The 13,134-nt window shown below is 37.0% G+C and overlaps 2 protein-coding genes across 3 annotated transcripts in view; both read left to right on the top strand.

Moving 5' to 3' along the window:
• The first annotated feature begins 841 nt into the window (after positions 1–841).
• LOC110942814 lies at positions 842–3,004 on the top strand. Its single transcript, XM_022184578.1, has 4 exons — positions 842–1,413; positions 1,514–1,676; positions 1,745–2,285; positions 2,388–3,004. The coding sequence occupies exons 1-4, from the start codon at positions 842–844 to the stop codon at positions 3,002–3,004; spliced, it is 1,893 nt and encodes a 630-aa protein (XP_022040270.1).
• A 9,507-nt stretch (positions 3,005–12,511) lies between these two features.
• LOC110940172 (lupeol synthase) overlaps positions 12,512–13,134 on the top strand; it is a 30,823-nt gene continuing 30,200 nt past the window's right edge. For both annotated transcript variants that reach the window (XM_035990698.1, XM_022181734.2), the window contains exons 1-2: positions 12,512–12,596; positions 12,710–12,915. In XM_035990698.1, the coding sequence (XP_035846591.1) occupies positions 12,715–12,915 (201 nt within the window). In that variant the 5' untranslated portion in view covers positions 12,512–12,596; positions 12,710–12,714. The remainder of the gene's footprint in view (positions 12,597–12,709; positions 12,916–13,134) is intronic.

Genomic DNA, 13,134 nt, shown 5'->3' with positions numbered 1-13,134 from the left:
AAACGATCCAATCCCTCCCATTCCAAATCCACCAATCCCTCAAAACCAAAATCAAAATCAAAACCAGAACCAAAACCAGCCTAATAACCAAAACCAGAATCAACCACCACCACAACCCTTTCCACAATTCAACCCAGGCCCACAAAACCAACCTGGAAATCTAAATCTCCGACATGGGGAAATTATTCGTCTTAACCAACCACAACATCAACACGGGTATGATGAGGATCCCAACCACAGAGAAGGCAGTGTTCATACGTGGGAATCCGGTTGGGAAAATGATGATTATCAAAACCAGTATGATGGGAGATATGCTGATTACAGATACGATGAGGGGTATAATGTTAATCAAGGACACCCAGTACAACAACAGGTCAACCAAAGAAATCACATCCAGCGGCCGATTCCACAAAATCAAGTTCATAACGGAGTCCCGCAGTTTAATGCGGGAAGAGCTAATAATCGGTTTAGGGGCGAGCAAATACAGTTTGTGGATGGTGTCCCACAAGTCGTTCAAGGGGCACCAATTCAAGGAGTTGAAGGTCACTGTCGACCCGTTGTAGTACCCAACTCATCAGTTATAGTTACACCAGTGGGGAATAATAATCGACCCTTCGAGGTGAGGCCTCAATACTTAGGCCATTTGCCGGAATTCTATGGAAAAAGAACTGCAGAACCATAATTGCATATTGCAAGCTTCGATTCAATTTGCCAAACTATAGGAGGTTCGGGTTTTACAAAGGATGAGGTTAAGTTGATGTTGTTTCAATTTACCCTGAAAGACAAAGCTCGACAATGGTTCGCGACATTACCTCCAGGTAGTATATACACATGGCAAGAGATGCAGCAGGTGTTTTTGGAGGAGTACTACACCATGAATAGAACCAGTGAAGCTCGGGATGCAATCAGAGCATTCCAGCAACATTCAGGGGAAGCGTTCCATGAGGCATTCACAAGATTTAAGGAGTTGCTTAGGAAATGCCCACATCATGAAATTCAAACGTGGGAATTAATTAAGGCATTCTATGATGGGCTACTTCCTGATGATGTAAGAGATCTTATCGCCATCAGTAATGGTACGTTTGTCACAAACACCGAGGCTGCAGATTGGACATATTTAGAGAGACAAAGTGCCACTTCGAAGAGACAGGCACAATCTAGCAGGAGGGAAAGATCGAGTTCAGCGAAGTCGGTTGATTATGAAGCTGAGGAACGGGTCGAGAAGTTGAGGCATCAAAGCTTATTGCTTGAGCGTCAGTTAGCTCAAATTAACCTTGGAAAAGGGGGTGAAGTTAAAACCGCCAATACGTTTTCGGTGTGCACTGAATGTGGAGAGTTAGGGCATCAAGTCGGAGAATGTGTTGTACTGGGTGGTCAGACCGATGAAGTGAATCAAATCTATGGTGAACGAAAGCAATATGATATGAAATCGAATACATATCATCCAGGTTTGCGAAACCACCCCAATTTTAGTTATGGTAATTCTGCTAATCAGTTGAATCCCAATTTTCAGGTACCTAACCAATGAGGTCAACAGTATCAGAATCGGCAAGGAAATTACTCGCAAGGAGGTTACCAGAATCGGAGCCAATATAATCAAGGGCCTCAAGCCAACAACCAACAGCAAAATCAAAGCAATTATCAAGGGAGTTGGAGGAATCAAGGCAACCAGCAAGGTAATTCTTCAGGTGGTGGAGGCGACTCGAGTGATTCGAAGCTAGATGCAATCATGTCATTTATGAAGGATATTCAGAAGGATAATGAGGTTAGAGACAAAACTTCGGAAGCAATGCAGAAACAGTTGGGGCAGCTAGCAGAAGATCTAGTTCAGCTGAGAAAAGATCCAGGTAAGTTGCCAAGCACTACCACAGTTAATCCAGCACATCAGTCATCTAGCTTAAAGAATGGAAGAAATGTGCACATCAATGCGGTAAGTGTTAGTCCAACTTTTGACACTGGTAGTGTTGAGGTAGCTCCACCATCACAAGTAGTTGAGGAGGTGATGGAGTATGTTAATATTGAATCGGATTCTCAACATGATCGGGACCCACCAAGGGATGAAAGGTGGGAAAGCTTTAAACAAGCTAAAATTAATCTACCCTTACTTGATGCGATTAAAGAGAGTCCCGATCATGTGGAGTGTTTGAAAGAGTTAAGTACCCAAAAACGACTTCACAAGTTCCCTAAAAAACTTGATTTAACTACAAACGTGAGTGCCGCTTTATTGGGTACCCTTCCACCCAAACTTCAAGATCCAGGAGCACCCATTATTTCCATACAAGTGGGTGAATTTAAAATAAAAAGGGCACTGTTGGATCTTGGAGCATGTGTTAGTATTCTACCAGGGAGTCTGTATGACCAATATGATTTTGGTCCGCTACAAAAAGTCAACACCACCGTGGTGTTGGCTGATCAGACTCCCATGTGTCCGAGGGGGATTGTAAGGGACGTAATTGTGAAAACAGAAGAGTGTTACTACCCAGTTGACTTCTTAGTGCTTGATTGTGCCACAAGTTCAAAGAACACGCACCCTCCAGTCATTCTGGGTAGACCGTTCTTAGCGACTGCTCATGCAATTATAAACTGCGTTGATGGAACGGTAAGTATGAAGTTTGGTGATCGCGAATTACGGTTAAATGTGTTTTCAGATGCTACTGATCCTTTTATTTCAGGTGAACGCTCAAAAGTGGAAAATGGTGATGAGAATGTCTCTCCTGCAAAGGAGATTCAAACAAAATATGAGTGCTTTTTGGTTGACAGGTTTGAAGTGGCAGGGAGCAAAGCAGTAAGGAAAAAGGAAAGTGAGGCGTATGAGGAGTTTAAAACAGACAAAGGGAAGCCACGAGGGAAGAAGAAGAAAAAGAAACCGCCTGAAGTTGATAATGCAAAAAGGAGGTTAAAGTTATTCGGTCCAATGTGGAAGACAGTGGACGACTCACTAGAGCATTGGTGGGGTACCTACGTAGAGGCCATGGGACGCAAGCATCCGACTCAACCACCATGAGGGTATATCAGGTATGGTCTGGCTGAAGACCTATAAACTTAGCGCTCTCGGGAGGAAGCCCGAGGTTGTAGAGTAGTATATATTTTTTTTGTTTTTGCATGACTACTGTTGCAGGTTACTAGGTTATTAATCTCTACGGATGCAATGGTCCAAGTGTGGGAATGTTTGGTGAAGTCCTCGTACGTTCTATTTGCAATTGCGGACAATGCATGGATTAGAGTTCAGTCAGAACTGTCCATACTCAATCTCCATTTGGACGGGGATGATTTGCACACTAATTGTAGAGATTGACCCGAGTACTTGTTGGACACGACCGCGAATGAAATGCTATACGGTCGTGGTGGATCATGACACATGAGACTTCTATGCTTTAAACCAGGGGAGTATGTTCCACTTTTATTATTGCATTTTTATTCGTGTTTTTGGTGGTGTTAAACTCTATGTGTTAGGGAATGTGTTTTAGTTATTTGTGTTCGGGATTGGCCGCTTATGGGATGGTTTGGTTGTTATTCCCGGGTTTGTTTTAAAAGCACTATACATTAGGGACAATGTCGCCAAAGTGTGGGGATATAGAAACCCGGGAAGGGAAAGGCTTGGGATAAAGTTTGAAAGAGGTTGAAAATGATTGAAAATGATGAAAACTGAAAAAATTGAAAATTTTAAAAATTTTAAAGAATTTCATCGCCTTAAGTAAACTAAATGGATATGAAAACCGAATGTTTCAATCACTAATGGGTTCCTTGCTGGTAGTAAACTAACATAGTCCCTTGTCATGGTCGTTCCTTTAAGTTTCATGAGAGTAGGTCCGACAAGTGTTTTATGGATAAAAGAATTGAAAAGAGATGTCTATTTAAGGGTAACATGTTTTAGATTGCATATGCTACGTGTCGGCAACCTTTTTACCCTTCTTTGGTGAGAATTTTGAGCCTGTAGAATGATAGAATGATTTACATAATGACTTCATTTGTTGAGAGCAGGCCATATGTTATTCTGTGTTAGAACTTGTATGATTTGATGCATGCTGAGACTGTGGTTTGATACGTGCATGTAAATGATAAAGGCATTAGGATATCCCTTACACCACTTGTTTGTTTGTTTTGTGTTTACCGAATCATCACCCTTAGTAGCCCTATTGAGCCTATTTACCATTCGTTTGTCCACCCAATGTGAATGTCTTGATATCGACCGTGAACGACGAGTTTTGAATAATTGAAAAAATAAAGAAAAAAAAACAGAGAAAAGAAAAAAATATAGAAAAAGAAAAAGGAAAAAATAGAAGTGTTGTGAATATCGTTTATGTTCTTGGGTAGAAACCAACCCGAATGTGTTAGTCGTTATGTATTTGCAAATAAAGTTGTCATGGTTTGGTCGTTTGTTTGTTCACCACATAAAAAAAATATAAGCCAAAAATTTCATACCCTTAGCCTAAGCCCAAAACCGAAAGTCCTTTTGATATGTGCCGTGTTATACGATACAGTGGAGGAATGATTGTTATACAAGCTTATGATTACAGGATTTCATGTTTGGTTTTGAGTGTTACACACACTAGCACATTACACGCTAGTTCATACTTTTAAACCGAGAGGAGAGTTGATTGTGAGGGGTGTGTAGCATGTGTTCTAACCCTAAGCATGTTAGTCTTGAATGGATAAGTCTTAAGTTTTATAAATTGCATCACTTGCTTGTCGGACTGTCAATCTCGATTGTGTTAGTCTATGGGATGGGTATGACTTGGGATTTAAACGGTTGTATCGGTATAGGGGTTTAGAGGTATTGTTACGATGGTGAGTAATTCCGTAAGGGTTTGCTTGAGGGCAAGCAAAGGTGAAGTGTGGGGATGTGATAGAAGGATAAATAACCGTGTTTTAACATGTGTAAATATAAGGTTTTAAGGGTTTATCATCATAAAACATGGTTACTTTGAGTGTGTTTCTATTTGTAGGTACCCAAAGCTTAACGGATGGATATTGAAGCTAAACGGGAGGTTTTCGGGAAGATTTATGAAGGTTAGAAGCTTACACACAAGTTGGGAGTTGAAAAATGCGAAAAATGGTGAGAAACCAGTACTTGGCGCAAGAAGAAACCAGTTTGGCGCAACCTGGTGTCAGTTTGGGCGCAATACAGATGCTAGTCAGTCAGGGGCGCAACCTTGTGCCAGGGGGGGCGCAACCTTGCGCTGACAGCAGATAGTCACGCGAAAATTAAGGATTTCACTTTATTTTAAGATATCTTCAACCCCAAAACGAGATATTCACTAACCCTAGCCGTTTTCCACTTCCTAAGGACGAATTTTGGAGTTCCCAACCTCAATTTTCATCAATCTTTCATGCAATCAAACATCCAAGAAAACCAAGAAGATCAAATCATGATTATGAGTGGCTAGATTCTTTTGTGACCACCTCCGGGTGGATGGTTCATGTATGTGAAACTCAAACCTTGTTTATTTAGTTCTTTGGATTGTTTTTCATAACTTGAAGAATACTTGTGGTTTAGTTTTGTTTAAAAGAATTGTGAGTGTTGCAATTATTCATCTTTTACCATTCGCATTCGGTTTTCTTGCATCGTGAGTAGTTTGGTTATTGGGTGGGTTCTTGGCACTTATGATTTGGTAATTAAATTGCATAGGTTATTATTAAAAACTTGTCTTTGATTATCAATCAAACTAAACCGTTAACAAGACCTTTCGGTATCTATCTAATTAAACAGGTTTGGGTGAATCATTGAACTGGAAATCCGGAGGGGGTTGCTTTTCTTTAAAATTGATAACTTTCTTAATTCTTCTCGATCAAAAATCTCAAAACGCAATCAAAGCAATAGTTAATCTAGGTTTCTACAATCAACACTAACCACATATTCCCTGTGGAGACGACCCTACTTACCCTTGCTAGTAAAGGTACTTAGGACCAAATTTTAAACTTGTTTTTGACCGACCTTTCGACATCGATCAGCGATCAGATTAGTAGGACACTTAGTGAGAACAAGTTCACAGCAGGTTGTCACTCGATCAGATAGCAATCCGATCGGGTGGCAATCCGTTGGTCATCGTTCATGCATTGAACATGTTGAAAATTGTTTAAGTGTTGAGGTCCAAATATCACAGGGTCGGATGGCCGTTCGATCGGATGGCAATCCAATCGGACGGCAATCCGTTCGACGTTCAGATCTTCGAAAAGTTGGAATTAAAAGCTTAAGTGTGGGACCAAGTGTGAGCCGATCGGATGGCTGTTCGATCGGATGGCAATCCGATCGGACGACAATCCGTCCCAACGGCCTGATCGTCTTTGACACTTGATTGTTTTGAAGGTTTTGCAGTTCTGATCGAGACGGTATGACGATGTGCCAAACAATAGAAAACCCCATCAATACCCAGGTGATCCGATCGGACAGGAATCACCCTAGTCCGGTAGGTCAACTGTTCGAGACGGTGGTTCGCGTTTAACCCGAGGTCGGTTGTCTCTTTGATAGAACACAGATCTTGAACCGACACATCACTAAGAAGGAGTAGAAGATCAGAACGAGCTCCTATTCTATCGATTTTGAGTGCGTTGAGTGTAAAAGAGTTGAAAGAAAGTTGGAAAACCATCTTTCAATCCATTTAACCATGAATATGTGTAGATCTATGCGAAAACATTGTTTAATCTTGTGGGAATCCTTCAGATCTGAGTTGTTCTTGGTGGAATGAAGCCAAAACTTGAAGTTCATAAGAACTCCATGATGACATCACCCTAGAACACCTCAAATCCACGGATTTCACTGTTAAAAGTTAAGATTCAAGAGAGAAAAAGATGAAGAAGTGCGTGTAGATCGTAGAAGTACAAGATTTAGGTTGAAAACTTACAAGAATCACGAGAAATCGAGAGAAAGAAGGCTGGAGTGTGGCTAGGTCGAGTGGAGAGCTGTCACATCATAAATGATGTGACAGGTGGGTATTTATAGGGTTTCCAAAAGAGGAAAGTGCATAGGGTCGGAATGGTCACCGATCGGATGGCGACTCGATCGGGTGACAATCTGATCGGATGGCCACTTGATCTGTCGGCCACTCGATCCAGGTGTTCGGCGTGTTGAGTCTCGTCGTTTCGATTCGCGTGTTGAGCGTTGCGATGCGTTTCGAAGGGGCGATGCGATAGATTAATAATAAACACACAAATACTATATCTAACATACAATCATCATAATTAACTGGCGTTTAGCGTTTGCGATTAGATTGTGATAGAGTTGCGATTGCGTTTCGATTAATCACCACAACATAAACATAATTAAACATGCACAAGTAACACATAAATAGCACACACGTAAAACAATATCCAGAACGCATAATTTGGGTCGCGAATACGATTGCGATGCGATAAGCGATAAAGCGATAAAACAAACGATAAATAGCGATTAAACCTCGATTATTAACAAGTACTCCACATAATACAACTAATGCGATAAAAGAAATAGATTATCTAGAAGTCAAAGAAGTCAATACAGGAGTTGAGCAAGGAGTGACAGATCACAATTAGCAATCTTTTCTTCCTTTGACTTCAATCTTGACTTTGATTTTGACTTTCGAAACACGGGGTGTTAATACAGACTTAAGAGATAAAGCTTATCAAAAACAATAATTACAAACAGTAACTGAAACAATGAATACTTTATTATAATAATGCACCGCCTAACCTACGCGCCAAAAGACATCCTATAAAATGATACCTCTCAGGAACTTCCATTTCATCAAACCAAAAAAACAAACGCCAATACTACTAAATACAACTCACTGTAAAAACGCCAAAAAAATAAAAAAAATCAAAGATAGCTAATATGCTTTCTTGGATATTCAGTATTGTTCTTCGTGAAGTTTCACTGAATGGATTGTTAGGTGAGGGAGTAACTCAGTAAGATTTTGCTACATGAGATGGACAAATCTTCAAGAAAAAGATACTGATGACAGTCATATGTCATTTTGTGTTCTTTGTTCTTGAAGAAGGCTTGGATGAGGAGAAGAGATCAATGACACTGAAAAGTGGGATGATTATAAAGATGAAGATTAAGTTGAAGAACAAAGCGAAAAACCCACCCACACGTCATAGATCTATGTCCCCAAACATCCACAAAAAGCCACTTTAAGAAACGAGCAGGCAAAATAATCAAACCGATGGGTTTGTTAAGTTTTACATAAAACGCCATATATTTGGTGACAGTTCTTGTAGTATTAAAGAAGAGAGAGACTGATGACAGTGAAGATTATCAAGAGAGATGCGATTAGGATTTTTAATTTATTTTTTTCGCTTCTATTTTTTTTCCTGTGGTTGTAATATAATTTTCCAATTGTAAAATGCCAAGATACCACAAACGTCAAACTGTATATAAAAAATAATAGAACAATGGGCCATCTTGTCTAAAACGCCTTGAAAAACGTCATTCAAAGAGATATTCTGACCCCCTGGGGTTCCAATGGCATACGATTTGAAAAACGCCATAAACGCCAAAATGTTAATACAATGAAACCATTAAAACGCCATTAATTATTGAATTTGGTTAACGCCAAAAAATCTTAAACCCCAAAAATAAATCAGTATTGTGAAAAGAGGAATTGGAAAAACGGAAGATAAAATGACAAAAAATCCCATACGCCCTAATTATATCGCGCGCCATATGTTGGTACAGGATGCGTTCTCACTGTTCTCACACTTTTGTGCGTTTTCTCCTGATCCTGTTTCTATATATATATATATATATATATATATATATATATATATATATATATATATATATATATATATATATATATATATATATGGTAGGGTTTATGCGAGAAGCACCTTTATTGCGAGAAACGCAAGAATCAATGTGAATACAACAAAATAAACCTACTACACCACCAAAAACTTAAAAAATCCTAAAAAGAAACCTAACCCCCCCCCCCCAAGCTAAATGCTAAAAACTAAACCCTCAAAAAACCTAAAAAAATCTTAACAAAACTAAAAAACACACAAAGTTTTTTGTTAATATTTTTTTTATAAAAATCGCTACTTTTAGTATTCATTTTTTTTTAAATCACTATTTTAAAAAAGAAATATTTTTTATTAACGAAAAGTAGCATTTTTATAAAAAAAATATATTAAATTTTTTTTGTGTGTTTTTTAAATTTTTGTAGTTATGTTTGGTTGTGTTCACACTGGTTCTCGCGGGTCTCGCAATAAAAGGTGGTTCTAACGGATCCTTCTCCTATATATATAGGGGATGGATCATGAGAAAATTAGTTTAAATGAGAAAACCAAAAAAACTAACTAAAAAAGCCTAAAAAACATACCAAATTTTTTTTATTTTTTATAAAAAAATCGCAGGTTTTTATGCATGGAAAAAAATTTCAAAACAAATAATAAAAAATAAATTTTTCTGTTGTATTGCACATGTGCACTATTACGGATATAGTGCACATGTGTAGTACACATATAATGCACATGTGCAGTACAACAAATTTTTTATTTTTGAAAATTTTTTTATATATAAAAACTAGCGATTTTTTTATAAAAAATTGTAAAAAAAATTGGTATGTTTTTAGCTTTTTTTTAAGTTTTTAGTTAGTTTTCTAGTTTTCTCATCTATATGTAGTTTTCTCATGATAGAGAGAGAGAGAGAGAAAGTTTAAAATACGAAAGGCTCTTAACGTGCGAACGGTATGTGACTACCAAATAACGAGCGTAATTATGCATATAACATGCGTAAATAGGGTTTGAAACAACCTGTGCGTGATTTTGTGTTTTAACCATGCGTGATTTCTTCTTCATCCGTAATTAGGGTTTGAAATTTATAATGTGTATAATTTACAAATAAACGTGCGTAACTAAGTCCATACCGGTCACACATTAAGGGGCTGTTGTACGATAACTCACTCCTATATATATTGGAATTGGGTAAAATAAGAATAGAGTTAAGAGAACCGTAAGAACTCTTTTGAGCCTTTAATCAATATGAGTTTTTTTTGAGCCTTTTGAGCCTTTAATCAAGATGAGTTGATAGGATTTGTTTTGACTCTTGACGCATGGGGAATTGTATTTTTAACATAAAAAGTTAGTAGAATTTAAACTACTACAATCACAAGAGGAGGCTGACGTCATAATTCAATAGTGAAGCCTCTCAATTGAGCAAAAAGGGAGGTAGGTGTAACAGTGCCAGGTAGGTGTCTCGTACTCCCCTATTGGCCCAATAAATTTACGATTTTATCTTTTTTTAAAATTACGATTTTGCCATCAGTTAAAAATTATATTTTCTCCCCCGTTTAAAAATAAACTTACGCTTATGCTCTCAGCTAAATATTTCAATTTTGCCCCGGTAAAAAATTACGATTTTCACCCGTTTCATTTTACAGTTTTGCCATTAGTTTTTTCCCTTAAATTTACGATTTTGCCATCAGTCCAAAGTTATGTTCTTGCCCCCACTTAAAAAAAATTACGCTTTTGCTCCTGGCTAAAAAATCCAATTTTGCCATCGGTTCAAAATTACGATTTTGCCCCGTATAAATTTATAGTTTTGCCATTAGTTTTTTTCTCACAGCCAAGTTACGATTTTACCCTCAACTTAAGTTTACATTTTCCCCATCGTTTTTGTTTGCTTTCCTGGTGACATTACAATTTTGCCCCCAGTGTAAAATTACAGTCGTGCCGGCAACTTCCTCACACTCCCCCATTTGTCCATTTACTTTACAATTTATCTCCGAATTAAATTTATGATTTGGCCCTCAGTTAAAAATTACATTTTTCCCATTGTTTTAGTTTTTTTTTACAAAAACTATAAAGGTTTTTTTTTTTGTTTTAATTGGTTTACTACGGTCTTATCATCGTTTTTTGTTTTTTTTCCTAGAAAAATTATAATAGTCTTTTTTTAATTGGTTGAGAATTATTCGGCACTCGCCCCGCAACGCGGGCGGGGCATCTACTAGTTATTTACAAAGGAGTGAATTACTATTTTAGCGCCTTAGGTTTAGGTGGTTTAACCCTTTCAGTCCAAAAAGATCTTTTAATATATCTGAGTTTGCATTTTATAACGATTTTGACTTCTGACACTAACTTTGTTACTTTTTTGCAGTTAAGTGTAAGGGTAATTATGTCATTATTTACCTCATGGGTTGTTTTTGATAATTACAAAGTTTTTTTTTAATATTTAAAAGATTATTAATGAAATTACCTTAAGTTTTTTTTTTTTTTTAATTTCATTATTTTCACGATTATTATTTAACAAAATATGTTTTATATATACAAATAAATATGTATTTTCATTAAGCATTTGTTTTTTTTATAAACGTCATTTTTAAAATCATTTGTTTTTTAACCGTCTATCTTTTTTTAAAATTATTCATTTTTTAACCGTTTGTTTATTAAAATCGTTCTTTTTAAAGTTGTTTGTTTTTTAAGGTTTTTTTAAACAATTCATTTTATTTCGTTTTTTTTAAATCATTTTAAACTTTTTAAACAATTCGTTTTTTAAGTCGTTGATTTTTAAAAACGTTTCTTTTTATCCGGATTAATCACTAGTCGATAACCCATCGGCTGACTAGCGCCCAACGATTCTTACAACCTTGGTTTTTAGTTTGGAGGAATAATTGATACTACCTCTCAATATTTTATTTAGTTGAGATCAACAATCATCTATCGAGATTTATGATGAGTCATTAACCCATATCCGAACACATAACAAAATGGGATCACTAGTTGTGGCGGCATTAGCGTTTTGAGGGTGGTATAACCATCACGAAATCAAGGTAAGGAAACCTCTAGGCTCTAATACTTGAAAATGTTTATAGAATCACTTTGTAACATCTATGCAATTGGTTATTAACATATTTTGATGTCTGGATTAGATTTTGTTTTCATGACATTTCACTATTTTACAAAGATAAATGTACGTTGATTTGGTTGTACTACTAATTGTATATAGAGGAGGTCAATATGTAAACGCCTACCAGAACCAATCAAGAAAGGAACTATACCAAGAACCATGATTGAGTCCTCGCCATAAGTTAACTTCAACACACATTTTAGCACTTGAATTCGGATTGCTTATGAAAACTTCTTATGACTTTTCAAAAGGTTAATAAGTCATAATTGAGTGATTTTTCAAAACTCCTTATAACTTTTCCCCTCACATGTACTCACAATACCAAACACCATTTAACTTTTTAAAAAGTCAATAAGTTATAAGTTGGCTAAAACAAGCAATCTCAAAGACCATAAATATGAATGTGAGTCTGACTTTAAGATATTTTAGATTTATTTATTTGTTAGTTGCGATATCTATTATCTTTCATACATATGAGATCCCTCCCTTCAGTCCCTTGTTAATGACATTTTGGAAATTTTATACAACCGAAAGTCCCAAGCACATAAATTGTTTACTAGGATGTACTATAAATTAATAATAACGAAGAATACTACAGGTTTATATAAATAGAAAAAGTTAACTTTTATTGCTCGGTCCCCACCCCTACCATTGCTCTCCCCCCCCCCCCCCCCCCCCCCCCATACACACACACACACCCACCCACCATTGCTTTCTATATAAATTTTCGGTTCCCCCTTACTCTCTGCGATTTACCCCCACCAAGTACTAGGTATATTCACAAAAAAAGACACCTCTCTCTCCCTCTATGTGTGTATAAGTACATTTATTTATAATTATCGTGTATATATGTATATGACTACTTGTTGATGAACTTTGAAGCAGAAAGAATGTGGAAGTTGAAGATAGCAGCAGGAGTTGGTGAAGAATGGCTGACAACCACCAACAACCATGTCGGCCGTCAACACTGGGAGTTCGATCCTGATGCAGGAAATAAAGAGGAACGAGCCGAGATCGAGAAGATTCGTATTAACTTCAAACTTAATCGGTTTAAGTTCAAACAAAGTGCGGATTTGCTAATGCGTATGCAGGTAAGTCATCATTTTTATATCCATGGTATTTATTTTAAGCGAATCCAGTAGATATATAAGATAACATGAGTAATGTAAATATATAGAAAGTCTTGATTTTATAGGAAATAAGCAACTTTATGTTGTTGACATAGTAACATGTTCATGTGTTGGACCTTACTCAGTTGCCTCACGGACTCCATGCACCGACTATTAATTGTGCGGTGGCTTGCTAGCTGT

Source organism: Helianthus annuus, chromosome 5, assembly GCF_002127325.2.
Source record: "Helianthus annuus cultivar XRQ/B chromosome 5, HanXRQr2.0-SUNRISE, whole genome shotgun sequence".
NCBI lineage: Eukaryota > Viridiplantae > Streptophyta > Magnoliopsida > Asterales > Asteraceae > Helianthus > Helianthus annuus.
The sequence above is the reverse complement of the archived record's forward strand: the minus strand, read 5'-3'. Positions and strand labels throughout refer to the sequence as shown.

Coding starts and splice junctions, on each gene's coding strand:
- LOC110942814 (XM_022184578.1), top strand. CDS start 842: ATGCAGCAGGTGTTTTTGGAGGAGTACTACACCATGAATAGAACCAGT. Junction 1,414..1,513: donor CAAATCTATGGTGAACGAAA/GCAATATGATAT, acceptor CCCAATTTTCAG/GTACCTAACCAATGAGGTCA. Junction 1,677..1,744: donor GAATCAAGGCAACCAGCAAG/GTAATTCTTCAG, acceptor TCATTTATGAAG/GATATTCAGAAGGATAATGA.